The sequence below is a fragment of the Microcebus murinus genome, chromosome 18, assembly GCF_040939455.1.
Source record: "Microcebus murinus isolate Inina chromosome 18, M.murinus_Inina_mat1.0, whole genome shotgun sequence".
Taxonomy (NCBI): Eukaryota; Metazoa; Chordata; class Mammalia; order Primates; family Cheirogaleidae; genus Microcebus; species Microcebus murinus.
The window spans coordinates 58,725,338-58,744,025 of NC_134121.1; the positions used below are offsets into that span (position 1 = coordinate 58,725,338).

At 55.4% G+C, this 18,688-nt stretch overlaps 1 protein-coding gene across 1 annotated transcript in view; it reads right to left on the bottom strand.

Annotated features, from left to right (window-relative positions):
- MXRA7 (matrix remodeling associated 7) overlaps positions 1-18,688 on the bottom strand; it is a 31,826-nt gene that overhangs the window by 9,970 nt on the left and 3,168 nt on the right. The window contains exons 2-3 of the mRNA XM_075994788.1: positions 4,225-4,288; positions 609-702 (exon numbers count right to left, since the gene is read on the bottom strand). Of these exons, the coding sequence (XP_075850903.1) occupies positions 609-702; positions 4,225-4,288 (158 nt within the window). The remainder of the gene's footprint in view (positions 1-608; positions 703-4,224; positions 4,289-18,688) is intronic.

Here is an 18,688-nt window from a genome sequence, read left to right on the forward strand (position 1 = left end):
CCGACAGCCTCCGCCCGAGTAGGGGGCGAGCCCCACGAGCCCCTCTGGGTTGCCAGGCTCGGAAAACGGCACCGCCGCCACTTAGACTCCACTTTAACCAGAGAACCCCAGAGCCCGGCAAGAACCTCCCAGCCTCCCCCTTCTGGTGGCTTCCCTGGCTGTCCCGCTGCTCCCGGGCCCTCCTTCCACCCTGGAGCTGAGAGAAAATGGGGGTGTCCACGTGTGCGGGGAGCCCAGTTCTAACCAGGAGAAGCCGCAGCTGCACTGCCCGGGAGCTCCCGGAGCCGGGTAGACAAAAGGCGGCCGCAGGCGCGGGGGGGCGGGAGGCTGCGGAAGGGAGAAGCACTGAGAGGCCCAGGAGCGCCCTGTCCCAAGTGATGAATTGGTTTTGTCGTGGACTCCACGCACAAGTGAACATCTGGGCCTGCTCCTGGCTCTTTCCTGGCATCTCATTGTTTTTAGGTGGGGGGAGAACCGGGCTCCGTGCCTGTCGCCCATCACCAGCGGCCTCCTCCCAGTCAGTGCCCCAGGGGACCGGCTGCCAGAACCTGCCGGGCTAGTGCCAGGGCCTGGAGGGGGCCTGCCACGGGGGTGGGGGGCCCTCCTACCTCTGCTCCTCCTCCAGCTCTTCTTTGGTCATCATCTTCTTATACTGGTTTCCCCTCAGCTTCCCGGGGCTGTATTTAAAGGAGAAGGCCTCCCCTGCAGAGAGGGGACAAGGTCAGGCGGGCCCCCCACACCTCTTCCCTTTGTTAGCTTCTAAAGGAGCACCTGGCTGAGAGCAGCCCCGGCTGTCCTGTTGGGCCGCACCTCACCTCCCTCCACAGCTCCCCACCAGAACCACCCCTGCAGCCTATGGCTGTGTCCCGCTCCTCCCCTGCAAGCCATTGTCTGCAAGGCGCTGTCCCCTCCCCTGGCGGGGGTCCCCCCAGCTGCTGCTGGACGCTCGCTGTGCCAGGGCCCCCACCTCCTTCTCCCAGGCTTGGGAGGCAGGCCCTGCAGACCCCAGGTGTGTCCTGGTATCCTCCCGTGTCCCCGGTTATTAGAATCTGAAAAAAGACGCAGCAGCCCATGCCGGGCTGTGCCAGTGAGGCGGGAATCGTCACAGCAGTTGGAAGCACAGCACTATTGCTGACCAGGCCCGGCAGGACTTGCCAGTCCCTGAGGGCAGGCCCCACGGCTGCCTGCAAACAAACCAGAGGGCGGCTCTCCAGGCCTGGGGAGGGTGCCCCGGGGCCGGTAGGAGGCAAGGCAGGACCTGGGCCTGAAGTGGACGCAGCGCCAGGTGCACAGCTGGGCTGAAGGGCAGAGCAGAAGAGCTGAGATCCACAGGGAGAAGCTGGTCCCCTCACCCAGCCCTGGGGACGGAGTCTGCCTGGCCTGTGCTATCTAACCCCGTGAACTCCAAGGACCGAGCGAGGAAGACTCGGAGATCAGGAAATGTCTCCTTTTGCAGTTGCTATTCTGGAAGCAGCTGTCCCTCCAGTGCCACCTCACCTCCTCCAGCCGGCAGCCGTTGCTGTGGGACAGGCTGAGGCGGCTCCAGGAGGGGAAAAGGCCTCTCAGGTCAGGTTCTCTCGGTCGGCGGAAAGGAAAAAGGCTCTGGATGTAAACTCAGAGCCCAAACAGTACCTTGCGGGTGTTGTGTTTTCCTCTCCCCACAACCTTGCTTAGAAGGGGAAAGCTGGCCGCTTCCTGCCCCTGCCTCACCCGGCCAACTGCCCAGGGGCTAAGGCTTTTCCTTAGGGAGCAGCTGCGACATCTGCTTGTCATTCAGTCCACAAATATTTAGTGAGCACCACTCTAGGTGCTGAGGATGTAACCGTGGATAAAGCAGGCAGCGAGTACATGGAAGTAATTAACAAATGCAGTCTGCAGTTGGTCCCGAGCGAGAGCTCTGCACACGGGGACAGCAGGGGCTGCTGGGAAGGTGACATCGGGTGGTTGGGGAGCGCTTCACCGCTGGTGCTGTCACGGGAGGCTGGGAGGGTGTGAGCCTGCCGTGTCTGGGAGGACAGCCCCACCCAGGGCCTGGCCGAGCCTGCCTGGGGGTCCAGGAGTGCAAGGTGGCAGTGAGCCAGGGGACAACATGGAGGGAGGGGACTCTGGGGTCCTGGGGCAGAGACGGGGGCCATCCTTCCTTCCTCCTTGCTGGAACCCCAGCTGTCCCAGGCCGGCTTCCCCCTCCAGCTCAGCTCTGCCCTGGCTGAAGTGCAGAGGCCAGGGAAGCCCCGTTTCCTCTGGGTCTGGGAATCGGGGACTCTTAGGGCTCCGGGCACCTGGGGCTGCTCCAAGAAGTGGAGGCTGCTGTCTGAGCTGCCGAGTTCACCCTGAAGGAGCGCGGGGCTGGGCCGCGGGTTGTCACGGAAGCTCTGAGTGTACGGCACACCCAGACAGCAGCTGAACCACGGCCCGGGGCCACAACTAGCACAACCTTTGGAGCTGAAAGAGCCACTGACCAAGAAAACCGATGGGGCTGCTTGAGACAGCGGGGGCATAGCAAAAAAGGAAAAAAGGAAGAAAGGAAAGAAAGGAAGGAAGAAAACCGACTAACCCCAACATCAGGGTCACTGCGTTGCTATGTTTTAGACAATTAAAACATAAACAAATCCTGCCAGCTGGGTGGGGACTAGGTTTCAATTTGTGGGGAGGTCTGATTAGCTTTATGTTTTCCGAGCCGGATAGAACAAATGACTTTGACTTAATCACATGCAGGGACCAAGTGATACAGACGCATCCAATTTTGCCAGACCAGGAGGGCTCCATCTGAGAGTCCCCTGGGGAGCGGGGCGGCTTCCTCTTCCAGCGTCATGTCACTTAGGGAAGTCATTTCAGCGACACTAATCAATTAGCCTCGGAAGCTGAGCTGCTCGCTGCAGAGGGGCTGGGGGCCATGCGTGCTTTCTTCTGACAGCTGGAGAAGGGACGGCCTGTTAGGGACAGCAGAAGGCGGCTGGAGGTTGGGGTGACCAGGGTAGTGGCACAGAAGAGGAGGGAGGGCTGAGGCAGGGCCCGGTGATGGGCACTGGGCTGGGTGGGGCTGTGCATTGGTATGACAGGCACCTCTGGGAGAGTGGCCTGCAGAAGCTCTCTCGTCTTTGCCCAGGGGCCCCCAGCCTCGGCTCTGGGCTCCCTTGTGCGTCCCCAAGTCACTGATAGCATCCCGGCATCTCAGCAGCCATCTCGGGCCACGTGGCAGGGACAGATCCCAGGGCCACGGTTGCTGTGAGTCCCTACCTCGAAGATGACCAGGAAGAACCAACAGCAAAGAGCGAGGGACTGACGTCCCCCCTGCTGCCTGGGCCTTGGCTGAGAGTCCAGCCCCTCCCCGGCTCAGAGGCCATTTGGAGGGAAAGCACAGCCCTGCAGCGCCCACCCCCAGGAGCCTGTCCCTGCATTCCTGAAACCCTCTCTTTCCTTAAAGTCACAGCAACAGTCTTGCATTTTACAAACTATGAATTATCTCAAACATACACAAAAATACAGAAAGTACGAAGTCCTCCCATGCTTGCCGTGCAGACGTAACAAACGCTGACATTTTGCTATAGTGTCAAACCTCAGCTTTTTTTCTTTAAAGCAAGAAACCGTGACAGACCAGCAGGAGCCCCGCTCTGTGTTTTGTTGTGTCTCTGTCTGTCGGGGGCAAGCGCCCTGCCGTCCCTGTCAGGTGGGAACCCGGCTGTCTTCCGCGGCTCTCAGCCCCTCCCTTTCTCGTGTCCCAGCCTTCCGCATTCTGGGGCTCGAGGCCTGGCCAGTTGGCCCGAGCTGCTCAGAACCCAGGCGTGCCCTCCCCTCCCCGGGGCCTTCATTCCTCGGCAGGCACGGGTAGCGGCCTTGTGAGCAGCTTCGGACTCAATAAAATAGGTCAGAGACGTTTGGAGAGAAACATGAAATGCATGATGGGGCCCCAAGCGCAGAGTTAAGAGTCCCCGCAGGACAGACGTCAGGGTGCCCAGTGTGCTCACGAGATGGGCCCCTGGGTCTGGAGATGACCCATGGTTTACAGGTGGAAAAGCCAACACCAAAAGTGCAGGTGACATGGGTGGGGAGGGGAGCAGGACACCGGCTGGACGCCCTGGGGCCAGACGGAGCCTCTCAGCCCACCGCCCCACCCAGCCCACTCCCCCTGTCCTGCACTCAAACCCAGCTCCGGGACCCCCAGGCGGGCATGGGCCACCCCAGACACAGTCAAACCCCGTCAGCGAGCGCAGGGGTCCCACTCACCGTCCTCTTCCTCAGGCCCTGCTTGGGGTGGGCCCTTCTCACCGTCGGAGTCCTGCTCCTCCTCCTGCAAGACAAGGCCAGGGTCAGCGCCCTCTGCAGAGAGTGGGTGGCGGCTGGCTCTCGGGCACTTGCATTCGGGCGCTGGAAGGTTCAGTAGGACCAAACTGACCCTCGGACTCCCTCTCGGGAGAGCCGTGAGCCCAAGGCTGGGGGCTGGGGTGGGAGATGGGGAAGTGGTGGGTGGGCAGAGGGTAGGGGAGAGAGGGGAGGGCCTTCAGGCTCCAGCTGTTCTTCCCTGAAGCAGAGCCTGCCCTGCAGCCCCGGTGAGCCAGCCGGTGCGGGGGCTGTGACGGTGGCACCAACACTGGGAGACTCTGGGCCAAGGACCCGTGTTCCTTCACCTGTGCACCAAGAGCCTGTGACCTTGACCTTTCCCAGGGGGGAAAGCATTTGGATGCCACCTTGCTAAGTGGGCCCGGGACTCCCACCGCTCACGGCAGAGAGGGGACAAAGGGCCCGGGGGAAGAGCCGTCAGGGCTATCTGGGACTGGGCCGCACAGCCGGCAACTGCAGGCTCCTTCTTCGCCTCCTCCCACGTCCTTGTGCAGCCCTAGCGATCTCGGCGTGCACTTTCCCAAACTGGAGCCCCGCCGCTGCCGCCCAGTTCTCTCCCACGCACGGACACGACACACAGATGGCCGGAGGAACGCCCGGGACAGCCTCGGTGGAAGGCAGGAGTGACTTCAACTTGCAGGAATGTCAGGGGATGACAGGGCGAGCTGATGGGCTCTGGCTCTGTGGGACAGGAGGGCGTGCGGAGGGGGCGTGGGACCCCAGGAGCTGCGCCCTGGAAGCCCAGCTGGCCGACCTGGACACCATCGCAAAAACCCACAAATACAAATGAGCTGCCCATCGTGGAGCAGGCGGCACCGGGACCGGCCGACCCCAGGGTCCAGGCAGTGTTGGCAGCTGGGGCGGAGGCTCCTGAACGAGGTAGGGAGCTGAGCGGGGAGGCAAAAGAACTGGCAAAGGGCCGGGCGTGGTGGCTCACGCCTGTAATCCTAGCACTCTGGGGTGGATTGCCCAAGGTCAGGAGTTCAAAACCCACCTGAGCAAAGAGCGAGACCCCATCTGTACTAAAAATAGAAAGAAAATAATTGGCCTACTAAAAGTATAGAGAAAATTAGCCGGGCATGGTGGCGCATGCCTGTAGTCCCAGCTACTCGGGAGGCTGAGGCAGGAGGATCGCTTGAGCCCAGGAGTTTGAGGTTGCTGTGAGCTAGGCTGACGCCACGGCACTCTAGCCCGGGAAACAGAGTGAGATTCTATCTCAAAAAATAAAATAAAATAAAATAAAATAAAATAAAATAAAATAAAATAAAATAAAATAAAATAAAATAAAATAAAATAAAAAATGAAAACAAGTGGCAAAGCCGGTGGGCCTGGAGCTCCTCAGCGTGACTTTCCTTCTGCTGCCTGAGATGTGGGCAGGAGCTGGCAGCCCTCCCTCGGCAGTTCGCACGCAGTGCTGTCTGCAAAGCAAACACCCACCAGTCAGGAGGACGTGGGGCTTGGGTGTCCCGACAGCTCCCCGGTTTTGCACAGCAGAGCATCTCGGTGGCTGCGGCAGTAGCAGCCCCTTCGGGGGCAGGGAAAGGAGAAATCGCCCCCACCCCTGCACCAACTGCACCCCTGCACCCTGCACCAACCCCTGCTAGGGCTCTGCCAGAGACAGAAAAGCGTCTACCAGTGTGCAGTAGAAAACAAGACAGAACTGGCAACAACTAAATATTTATCTGTGGAGTTAAACATGCTATGTTAGGCCGGGCGCGGGCGGCTCACGCCTGTAATCCTAGCACTCTGGGAGGCCGAGGCGGGAGGATTGCTCAAGGTCAGGAGTCCGAGACCAGCCTGAGCAAGAGCGAGACCCCATCTCTACTAAAAATAGAAATTAACTGGCCAACTAAAAACATATATAGAAAAAAATTAGCCGGGTATGGTGGCGCATGCCTGGAGTCCCAGCTACTCGGGAGGCTGAGGCAGCAGGATTGCTTGAGCCCAGGAGTTTGAGGTTGCTGTGAGCTAGGCTGATGCCATGGCACTCTAGCCCGGGCAACAGAGTGAGACTCTGTCTCAAAAATAAATAAATATACAGTTATATTAATAGCTACATATATGTGGTTAACATGCATACCTAAATATTAACCAGTTAAATACACCTCAGAGCATGTACACCATGCAATGCCACGTTCGAAAGGAGGCGCTGATGCCTACTCAGGTGAAAACTGCAAGAGAAATCATCAGGGGGGAAAGCAGGAAGCAGCCCAGGGTGAGGGTCCAATCTTGGTGTGAATGTCAGAATGGAAGTGCAAAGACATGCTCATAAACTCAGAGAGAAAGTTTTCTGGAAGGACCCACAATAAACTGTTAACAGTTTCTCTTTGGGGAGAAGAGCTTGGGGGAAGGGCTTTCCTTTTCATGTTATACATTTCAGGGGTTTTTTTGTTTGCTTGTTTGTTTCTAAGACAGGGTCTCACTGTTTCTGGGGCTGGAGTGCAGTGGCGTCATCATACATAGCTCACTGTAACCTCACACTCCTGGGCTCAAGCGATCCTCCTGCCTCAGCCTCCCTGGATTTTCTCACAATATGCATGAATATATTTTTAGAATGCTAACAGGGGTCTTTGGACACTGAGAGTGGGGCTTTTTCAAAATTTTCTTCTACATTCTAAAAAAGAGAGAGGAAAAAAAGAATGACTGTAACCTAATAAACATATTTATATATTTGGCCCCTGCCCTCGTTCCTGACACAGAGCTTCTAAATCCCTTGGAATTTCCTAAGTTATAGGGGTGGCAGGAGCATCTTTTGTTCTAATATTTGGTCTTTGATCCCAGTCCCTGGCACAAAGCTCCTAAATCCCTTGGAATTTCCTGGGTGACAGGAGCATTGTTGGTGGGTCCTTGGGTGGGGGTAGAAGCTTGGAACTTTCAGCTCCATCCCCCGTCCTCCAGGGAGGACAGAGAAGCTGGAGACTGAGTTAATAATCGATCGCACCTACGTGATGAAGCCTCCATAAATGTCCCTACCTAGGGGGTTCCGGGGGCTTCCAGGCTGGCGAATGCCTTCACGTGCGGGCAGTGGCGCAGCCCAGCTCCACGGGGACAGCAGCTCCCGCACTCAGGACCCTTCTGGGCCTCACCCCGTGTGCGTGCCTCCACCTGGCTGTTCACCTGTTACCGTGTCGCTTACAGCCCATAGAGAAAAGTGTTTACCCGAGCTCTGTGCACCAGTATAACAAATACAGCCCCCTGGTTTGTAGCCAAGTAGGACAGAAGTGTGGGTGACCCGCTGACTGTGGCTGGCATCTGAAATGGGGGGTCTTGTGGGACTGAGCCCCTAACCTGTGGGGTCTGCCTTGACTCCAGGTAGTTCGTGTTGGAAGTGGGTTGGGGGACGCCCAGTCGGTGCCTGGGCAGTCGGAGAACGGATTGCTGGGGGTTAAAAACCACATATTTGGTGTCAGAAGCGAAGAGTTCATTGTGTGAAGGTACAGAAAAACAGTTGCTTTTCCTTTTTAGGTGGAGTCTCTCTTTAATGACAAACAGCCACTGACCTACTCAGAAATAAGCCTGATATTGAGAATAGAGAAGGAGCTGATTCTCTCACTACCTGCAAGGGACACAGAGATCAAAAAACAACAACAAAAATGAGCACGGTCCCTGCCTTAAGGAGCTCATGGCCCAGCAGAAAAGACACACAAATAAGAGCAACTCAGGGAGAGAAGTTCAGGAGCCGGGTCAGACCTATTATTCCAAAGGACAAGGAGTCAGCTGACCCATCGATGCCCTCCTGAGCAGAGGCTGGTAAACACTGAGATTTTGCACTTGACTTTTGAAATGTGGTGTTATTTTTTAAACTGTGGTCATGATCCATTGATGGGTCTTGAAAGCAACTGAGAGGTCACTACTAATATTTTAAGGCAGTGGTCCCCAACCTTTTTGGCACCAGGGATGGGTTTCGTGCACTCAAGATATCTCCTGCCTCGGCCTCCTGAATAGCTGGGACTACAGGTGCGCACCACTGCGCCTGGCTAATTTTCCTATTTTTTGTAGAGATGGGGTCTTGCTCTTCCTCAGACTGGTCTTGAACTCCTGGCCTCAAGCGACCCTCCTGCCTCAGCCTCCCAAAGTGCTAGGATTACAGGCGTGAGCCACTGCACCCGGCCAGAAGTTGCCCCGTGAATGCTGTGGTTCCAGCCAGATCCCCACGTTGCGACAGTCAGACCCTCCCCCATTCCTCCACCTCACGTTGGTGGGCTCAGGCACGGGGACATGATCCATGGGCCTCACTTCTGCTTGGAGGATAAGGGCCCTCTGGTCCTGGAGCTGGGAGCTTGGGACCCGGAGAGCTGTCTAGGGTGGGCCCCGGGGTGCAGAGTCTGGTTGGAGAGTCCCCGAGGCCATTCCACCCCTGCCTTCCCCATACGCAAGCCGCTCAGCTCCCATTCCCGCACAAGGGACCCAGAGCTGCGTTTCTGTCACCAGCAACCAGAGCCCTGACCACCGTGTCCACTGTCCACTGACACCCCACCTGCCCACCTGCACCACCTTCAGGCTTTCCAAGCCAAGAACCTCTTGAGTTCTACGGGGTGGGGAGGAGGTGAGGGTCCTATAACAAAGGAGAGTTTTTGGAGTGGTTGTCAAACTGTGCTCCAAGGAGGCGCCCTGGGCCACCCACGAGGGCTGGGATCTGGGCTTCTAGCAGAAACAAGGGCTTTTGGAGAACATACTACTAATAATAACAATGGTAGGAAGGACTACATTTTTTAAAAAGTAAAATGCCACTGTTTACTGCATTTTGCCCTTATTTTATGAAAATGTATACACAACGGAAAACTGAGAGTGCCCTTGAGACAAAGAGGGAAGTCCCCCTGCAGGTGCTGGCCCCTGAGCCTCAGCCCAAGGCTCTCCGCGACGGGTTGGTCTGTGGCGTGCGCACGACGTGGGGGAGGGGGCTGAAAGCAACTGAGAGGTCGCTACTAATATTTTAAGGCAGCGTTAATATTGTGTTAATATTTTCACACAAGATATTAACACATTGTTATCCTAGCACTCTGGGAGGCCGAGGTGGGTGGATTGCTCAAGGTCAGGAGTTAGAAACCAGCCTGAGCAAGAGCGAGACCCCGTCTCTACTATAAATAGAAAGAAATTAATTGGCCATCTGATATATATAGAAAAAAATTAGCCGGGCATGGTGGTGCATGCCTGTAGTCCCAGCTACTCGGGAGGCTGAGGCAGGAGGATCGCTTGAGCCCAGGAGTTTGAGGTTGCTGTGAGCTAGGCTGACGCCACGGCACTCACTCTAGCCTGGGCCACAAAGCGAGACTCTGTCTCAAAAATAAATAAATAAATAAAAATGAAAATAATAAGAGTGTTGCATGCTACCCATGTGCTGAACCGTGCACCCCCCACCAGCCCATTCTTATGTTGAAGTCTTAACCCCAAGTACTGACTATTTGGAGACAGGGCCTTTAAAGAGGTGATGAGGTTAAACCAAGGCCCATTAGGGTGGGACTAATCCAAGGCCTGCTGTCCTTACTAGAAGAAATGTGGACACACAGAGACACCAGGTGCAGGAGTGCACAGAGAGACCACGTGAGGACACAAGGAGAAGGTGGCCACCCACAAGCCAAGGAGAGAGGCCTTAGGAGAAACCAGCCCTGCCCACACCTTGAGTTTGGACTTCTAACCTCTGGATCTATGAGAAACACAGTCTGTTATTTAAGCCACCCGGTCTGTGGCACTCTGTTACAGCAGCTCTGGCAAACTGATACGTCATGCCTCTAATGAAAGGAAATCAATTTCATGGAAATTGTGAATTGGTGAAGCCCCCGGAGACAGACAGCTGACGTCATCCTGCCTGGTCCCCAGGGCAGGCCCTGGCGGGGCCAAATCCCAGTTGCCTCGCCGACCAGAGTCTCAGCAGTTTACGACTGAGCACAGACCAAGTTTCAGTCTCACAAGGTCTGGGATAATTTTCTTTTCTTTTCTATATATAATTAAAAGAATCTGTAACTGGTTGTGATCAATTAGTTGTAAACACCACTGCACTCGGACCAACGATAGGGTAATTTCTTAATTCAGCTTTTTCCTCCAATGGAGGGCGTGGAGATGGCTGGGGTAAGGTGAAGGGGAAGTGACTCCCGGCAGTCTCCCGGGTGTCAGGTCACCCTCCCGGGTGACCAGGGTCCCCAAAGGCCAGGGCGGAGGGAGTGGCGGAGGGGACAGCCAGGCTACTGCAGGCTCTGGGAGACTCACAGGGAGGCACGGTTCACACCCTGCAGGCTGCACCCACGCTGCCACTTAGCACTGCAAAGTGCTGAAGCAGAGGGAGACAGGAAGAGAGAGGGGTGATCGTCCTGCCTGTCAGTTCTACGCTGGGGTCCTGCAAGCAGGATCTGCGGGGGCCCTGCGGCCACCAGAGCTGCCTCCTCCTGTGACCCCGCCGAACCCGCTGACTAATCCACAATGATATCAGAGGGCAGCAGCTCCGCCGCCGGCAGGCGGGCAACAACAGAGATAGCAGGAAGGCGACAGGGGCCTGCCTGACTTCCCATCCACTTCCCTGCAGCAGCTTGGGTTTCCGAGATGGGCACCCCTGAGAATGGGCCAGGCCAGGGGGGGGGGCTGCCTCCCTGGCACCGCCAGACAGTGCTGTTGCCCCTTCCAGAAGGATCCCCTTAGCCAATCAGTTCATCTTCTGCAGGGACAGGAGCAGCGGAGGGAGAGGCAAAGCCCAGCTGGCGCCAGCTCCTGGGGTGCAGTGCCAGGCGGGGAGGGCAGGCCGGGGTCGCCGCCTTTCTCCTCTTCTCTAAATCCGAATTTGCAACCAGATAAGGCATGCCCCACGTGACAGGGGACTTCTGTCCAGAACCGAGTAACCTGTCTTGCCGCAAACTGGCCCCTCTCACGCACCAGGGTCTTCTTGGCGGCCACAGCATCTTTGACGCTTCAACACGGCCGGCCGAGGAATGTTGATTCCAATCCGACTCTGCCTTTCCCTTCTGACTTCTAAACACCCCCCACCGCACCCCCGCGCCCTGCCCTGGCTCTGACAGGTCTCTGGGCGCCTCAGCTTTATTCTCCACGCTCCTGCTACAACAACCCGGCGGCTCCTGGGGCACCATGGCCACCTGCCTCCAATTCATCCTGCTTTGAGAACATCTTAAGAAACCCATGCCACCTGCCTACACGGCCCACCGTGTTCAATTCTAGCAACCCTTGACCCTGCAAGTTCTCTCACTCCCGGATTCTCCTGCTGTCGGATTCCGTGAGGTCTGTCCCCTCCATGAGGTCCGTCCCGCAGAGCTTGCTAAGAGTTGCTCTCACCGCCCGGCCACTGGAGGCGCCATCGGGCTGGGCAGTGAGCAGGGACGCAGGGGACTCCCCTGGACCTCGGCTGGGGCAAGTGGTCTCTCCTTCACCATTCGCCACCCCGCACCGCTGGGGCCCCCCTTCCTCTGTCGGGGTTGGGGTCCCTCAAGGTCCTTTAGCTCAGAGTTTTTATTCTGCCTCAGGTTTGCAGGGACTGCTACAGGGAGGAGGGGCAGAGAAGAGGACCAAGACCTCCACCTGGAGCCGCTTTGCTTTTGCGCTATGGATGGGGCTTCCAGATAAGACTGAACAGGCAGCCGGGCTCGGTGGCTCACGTCTGTAATCCTAGCACTCTGGGAGACTGAGGCAGGAGGATGGATCCAGGTCAGGAGTTTGAAACCAGCCTGAGCAAGAGTGAGACCCTGTCTCTACTAAAAATAGAAAGAAATTAGCTGGGCAACTAAAAATATATAGAAAAAATTAGCCAGGCATGGTGGCACATGCCTGTAGTTCCAGCTACTCGGGAGGCTGAGGCAGGAGGATCGCTTGAGCCCAGGAGCTTGAGGTTGCTGTGAGCTAGGCTGACACCACAGCACTCTAGCCCGGGTGACAGAGTGAGATCTGTCTCAACAATAAAATAAAATAAATAGAAAGAAATTAGCTGGACAATTAAAAATATATAGAAGCAATTAGCCGGGCATGGTGGTGCATGCCTGTAGTCCCAGCTACAGGAAAAAAAAAAAAAGACTGAACAGGCAAAAAGGTACCTGGCACTTTAGAAACTGTTAGCAAACCACAGATCTAGCGTGGCCTCCACCCAAGGCCAAGCACTTACTGATAAAACCGTCGATGCACGGCTGGTGCCCAGTCTCTGAGCACGTCTGGCGCTGGGGCTGCCTCCCAAGCAGGGCAAGCTCCCTCGCACCGCAGGCGGGCGCTGTGGGAGCCCTGGGCTAGCTAGCGGCCTGGGCAGGGGGGAAATAAGATGCCTTCCTGCTACCCAGGGTGGAGACAAGGAGACGGGACCTGCCTCTGGGCAGAAGCTGACAGCGCTTTCTTTCTTTCCCTTCTTTCTGTGGTCACTGCAGCTGCTTCTTCCCGCAAGTGCTCCGTGGGCGCCGACTGCGTGCCGGGCCTGGGGCAGGAGCCGCGGATGCGCCGGCGAACCGCGAGGGCCCTGCTGGCGGAGCGCACATTCCACCGCGGCAGACAATGCACACCAAAATAAAAGATGACCTCACACTGGATTAAGCGCTGTGAAGGAAGCCAAACAGGACGGCGGCGCGCTGGGGAGAGAGGGAGGAGGGGAGACTCTACATCTGCTCCCGTGGGCGAGACGCGGAGAGTGGGGGCTGAGCAGGAGCAGCGGTGTGAATGCCCGGGCCAGGCGGGCACAGCGACCAGACACCCCGGGGCCAGATGTGGGCACAGCAGGCCTGGGGGGGTGGGGGGGGGCCTGAGCACTGGGAAGGCGGCTGCAGGGGGGAGTGGAGGGGGCAGAGCTGGGAGAGGAGGCCAAGTCGGCCTTAGGGCCCCAGGCAGAGCCTAGAATTTGCTCTGCGTGCAGTGGAAGGCATGGATGAGAGCTGCAGGCCCTGGGGTGTGCTCTCTGTCTAGAAGAGTCACGCTGGGGGCTGGGGGAGCCCGTGCGTGGTGGGGGAAGCGGGGAGAGGGGCAGGAGCCAGAAAGAATGGAGCAGCGCTGTGCCCGGGATGCACTCTGGGCAGAGGGGACTGCAGGGGAGGGAGGGGGAGAACACAGGGAAGCCTGGGCCTCTGGTCTGCACGGCTGAGGAAGGGACAGTGCAACCAGAGCGAGATGAGGAGTGCTGAGCGGGAAGGGAGCAGAAACCAGAACTCTCATGAGGCGAGCTGGCTGGAGGCAGGGAGAACGGGGAGCAGGCCGGAGGCGACAGAGCTGCTCGGGGCACACGATGGTGGGCGCCACTGGCCATGGATCAGGAGGGTGCTGGCGGCCGTGTGTTCTGGAAGGCAGCCCTGGCGGCCGATGCTATGGACGTGAGCTCTGCCAGCAGGGACGGGAGCGCTGGGGCAGCTCAGGTGCGAGGAGGTCGGAAGGCGGGGAGGGACGGGATCACCGTTCTTGCTGCGCGAAGCACAGCCCTGGCCCCGCCCAGGGCGGACGGCCGGCCGTGTGGAGCCGTCCAGCCCAAAAGCACCATCCGGGGTTCCGACCTCACATCCCGATCAAGGGCACGTTCGCAAGCCCTGAACAAACTCCCTCTCGCTCAGATGACCCGAGCACGCCAGATTCAATCCTATCAGATTAACAGTTTTTGGCAACGGGTTCCCATGAAGAGGACTTAGAGGACATCAAAAGCTTCATAAAAAAAAGAAGTAGGAAACAAACGAACCAAAAAACCCTGGGGCAGAAATCCCCACCTCCTACCAGTGATGGAGGCTGAATCCTAGTCTCTGCATCTGGGGACAGAGAAGGTGGAGGGCAGGGAAGAAAACTGAGGGATGGACAAAATCAGATGGAAGAGGATCGGAGAAAATAGCAAAATTCTGTTGGAGACAATCAGGCTGAACAAGGACCATGAGCAACTGTAAATATAACAATAGACGATTCGCGGCCACTCTTTAGCATGTCTTGAGGCGGCCTCCCCGTGGGAAGCGCCACCGGTTTTAGATGCGGGACTGGGGCGCGGCTGGCTGGACCAGGGAGGGGGGTTGCTGCTGTCGGCAGCGGGAGACCCCCGCTGGAGGTATTTTCTTGAGATTTATCTCAGACTCTAGGTCCTCAACAAATACGGATCTGGCCAGGAGAAAAATAATACTAAGGTCACAGAATTAGGCCCTTGTTGAAAACACGCCCCGGGTTCCCCCAACCAGAGGTCGGCTTGGCCAGAGGGTTGTTTTCACTTGGAAATACTGAACGCACACACGCACACGCACAAGGCCAGACTGGAGTGGATGCCTGGCAAGTGGGCAGTTGCGGCACGGGAGAGCTCGAAGGGTCAGTGACTTCCTCGAGTCCCATGGCTGTTCAGAGGCAAAGTTTTCAGATGAACAAGTTCCATGAATTCCTGTAATGAGCTTCCTTAATCTCATGTATTTGGCCACTGCAGCCCTGTGGCCAGAAAACGGCCGAGGCCTCTACCCCTCGGCAGAGGCAAGACCGCTGCGGCACCTGGCATGATCCACTGCGGCACGAAGCTGCAAAGCAGGCTGGGTGGCGGTGGCACACACCTGTAATCCTAACACTCTGGGAGGTCGCGGCGGGAGAACCCCTAGAGACCAGCCTGAGCAAGAGTGAGGCACTGGCTCAAAAAACAAAGCTGATTTTTTAAAAAATTTTTTTTGAGACAGAGTCTCACTTTGTTGCCCAGGCTAGAGCGAGTGCCGTGGCATCAGCCTAGCTCACAGCAACCTCAAACTCCTGGGCTCAAGCAATCCTCCTGTCTCAGCCTCCCGAGTAGCTGGGACTACAGGCATGCGCCACCATGCCCGGCTCATACTTTTCTATATATATTAGTTGGCCAATTAATTTCTTTGTATTTATAGTAGAGACGGGGTCTCACTCTTGCTCAGGCTGGTATCAAACTCCTGACCTTGAGCAATCCGCCTGCTTCGGCCTTCCAGAGTGCTAGGATTACAGGCGTGAGCTATCACACTCAGCCTGCTTTTTTTGTTTTTGAGACAGGGTCTCAATCTGTCACCCTGGCTGAAGTGCAGTGGCATCATCACAGCTCACCTCGAGCTCAAACTCCTGGGCTCAAACGATCCCCCTGAGTAGCTGGGACTACAGGCCCATACCACCATGCCCAACTAATTTTTCTGTTTTTAGTAGACACAGGGTCTTGCTCTTGCTTAGGCTGGTCTCGAACTCCTGTCCTCACGCAATCCTCGTGCCTGGGCCTCCCAGAGTGCTAGGATTATAGGGGTGAGCCACCGAGCCCGGCCCTCTTCAGCTTTCTGACGCAGCAGTGAGCACGAGCATGCTAGCAGACAGCTCTGCATCAGCCCCTCACAGGCGGCAGCTTCGGAACCTGATCTGCGTGTCCTGTCCCATACATCAGTCCTTCACAGTGGCAAGACCAGGGCGGCCAGATGGAGGTTGTTCCAGAAATGCTCTGGCCGCCAGGGATCTGACATTTCTCAGGAAGAATGTCCACCAAAGGCCTAAGTTGGCCTCACTCCTCCCACATTGTGGTTTGGGCAGTTTGGGAAAGAGCAGAGCTATAAAAAAGAAACTGTCTAAAACTGAACACGCTCAACATTTTATTTTATTTCTCTTTAGAGACAGGGTCTTGCTCTGCCGCCCAGGCTAGAGTGCAGTGGCACCATCACAGCTCACTGTAACCTCGAGCTCCTGGGCTCAGGAAATCCTCCCACCCCCCAAGTAGCAGGCACTACAGGAGAATGCTACCATGCCAGCCCTATTGACCTCTCCAAAGCTGAGTGGCCTTTTTCTCAAGACATGCTCTTTAAAAAGGTACTATTTTTCACTATGTAAAAAAATTCTAACTGACAGCTAAATTTTCGGTGTGTAACCAAGACTCTTTGTCTCTGAAAGAAAGAACCAAGTTTAAGCTATTTGGAAAGCCCCGGGACTTCTTGCTTAAATGAAAAAAGGAGTTAAATTACGAGCTTAAACAACTTTACAAAAAAATACTCTCTTGAACCGGCCAGCGTGAAAGTCCATTTCCGGCCCTCCCAGGCGTCTGTCTGCTGCTCAGCAGCCACACGGCTGTGATCACTGGGAACACCGTTACTATTTCATGTTCTGCTTTCCTCCTTACCCATTTCGTACCCATTTACTAACTAATCCAAAGTCCCAATTAATGAACATTTGGATTATTTATAGTTTTTCTCCCAGTAAGTCACTAGACCTGTTACGAACTACCATCTTGTGTCCCCCTCAAATCTGGATGCTGAAGCCCTAACTAACCCCTGGTGTGACGGTGTTTGGACGTGGGGGCCTTTGGGACGTGACTAGGTTTGGACGAGGTCATGAGGGTGGAGTCCCCGTGTTGGGATTATGGTCCTTGCAAAAAGAGGAAGGGACACCCCTCTCTGCCATCTGAGGCTTCAGCAAGAAGGTGGCCTTGTGCCGGCCAGAAGGAAAGCCCTCATCAATAATCGAATTTGCCAACACCGTGAGTTTGAATGTCCCAGCCTCCGGGACTCTTAAGAAATAAATCTGTTGTTTAAGCCACCCACTCTATGTTGTTCTATCAGCTCGAGCTGACTAAAGACAAGACCCCCAAGGTGACATGAACAACTGCCAGATGTATCTATCTAGCCCTCCGCTACCTGGCTTCCGTGCTTTTGGTAAGAACACAGAAAGTGGGACCATGCTGGCATCCCCAAGGCCAGGGCAGGTGACGGGGAGCGGGTTCACCTGCTCCTCAACCGCTCTGGAGAGGCTAAGGTCTCTGTGGCTTCCAGAGGGCACACCTACGGTGGTAAGGCTGGTGAGGGCAGGGGACACAAGGTGGACTTACAGCAGAATAACTTTAGGCGAACCAGGGCCGAGCTGCACAGCAAGGACAGACAGATGGAGGTTGTGCTGCCCACTCAGACCAACAGCACCAGACTCTCTGAAAAACCAAGCTCTTTCCTGAGAAATTTCCTACTGCGTTTCCTTTTTTGCAACATTAGATTTCGAAAAACTCCAAACCTACAGAAAAGTCAAAAGAATAATACAACAAATACCCATATACCCTTCACCTAGATTCACCAATGGTTAACATTTCACCATCTTTGCATTCTCTCCCTCTCTCCTCTCTCTCTCTCGCTGTACACACCCACGCCTCGTGTGCGGGTGCATGTAACTATGGGAATCATGACATGTCATCCCTAAATGTGTCAGCATGCATCTTCCTAAGGACAGGGACGGTTTTATATAGCTATAATGCCAGGATCACACCCAAGAAATTCAGTGTTGATTCAACAAAATTAACACACCTACTATACATTTTTAACCCTTTGCACTCGGATGTCGAATGTGACTCAACATGGTTAGCAAAAATTATAGAGATTAAAATTACTCTTTGAAACTATCAATAATTTGAAATATAAAAAAATCTAAATAAATAAGTTTATATGAAAAGAAACTCCAGTTTTTTATTCTACTGCTGCGCTTTGTAAAATCTGGGGTATTTAAAAAACTAAGTCCCGAGCAGAATAAATGAATCGAGAAAAAAAGCAAGTGAGTGCAAAGGGTTAAAAAGCCCGAGTTATGTCCAAAATGCCCTTTATAGTCCCCTACCTCCACCCCCTGGTCCAGAATCCAATCAAGGATCAAGACTGTATTTACTTGTCATATTGCTTTAGTTCCCTAAATCTCAGTTAATCCAGAAGAGTCTCCCCACTTGGTGTGTTTCAGGACAGCAGCCAGCTGCCCTGGAGAAAGTCCCTACTCTGTTTGTGAGCAGAGCCAGGACCTGAGCACTGAGAGGTCTGATGCTGGCCCACACAGAGCAACTGAACTTGCATGCTATTCAAATGGCCCTTGACCTTTTGCCCATGGCGACTGTTTGCAAATCCTACAATACAGATTCAGCCTGGCTGGAATCCACATCTGCATTAGGTAAGAGGCCTGGCAATGCTAAATCCCCAACTTATATATAAGCCCTGGGAAAGCACTGCTACCTACTTTTATTTTATTTTTTTTGAGACCGTTCCTTGCTCTGTTGCCCTAGCTAGAGTGTAATGTCATTATCTCAACCTCAAACTCCTAGCTCAAGTGATCCTCCCGCCTCAGCCTCCCCAGTAGCTGGGACTACAGGTATACACCACCACATCTGGTAGATTTTTTTTACTTTTTGTAGAGATTGGGTGATCCCCCCACCTCTGCCTCCCAGAGTGCTAAGATTACAGGGACGAGCCACTGTGCTGGGCCTACTTTCTGGTTTTAGATGCTGGCTGGGTGAGGGTGGCTCACACCTGAAATCCTAGCACTGTGGGAGGCCAAGGCAGGAGGATCATTTGAACCCAGGAGTTAGAGACTGGCCTCAGCAAGACTGAGACCCCCATCTGGCTGGACAACTAAAAATATATAGAAAAAATTAGCCAGGCATGGTGGCGCACACCTGTAGTCCCAGCTACTCGGGAGGCTGAGG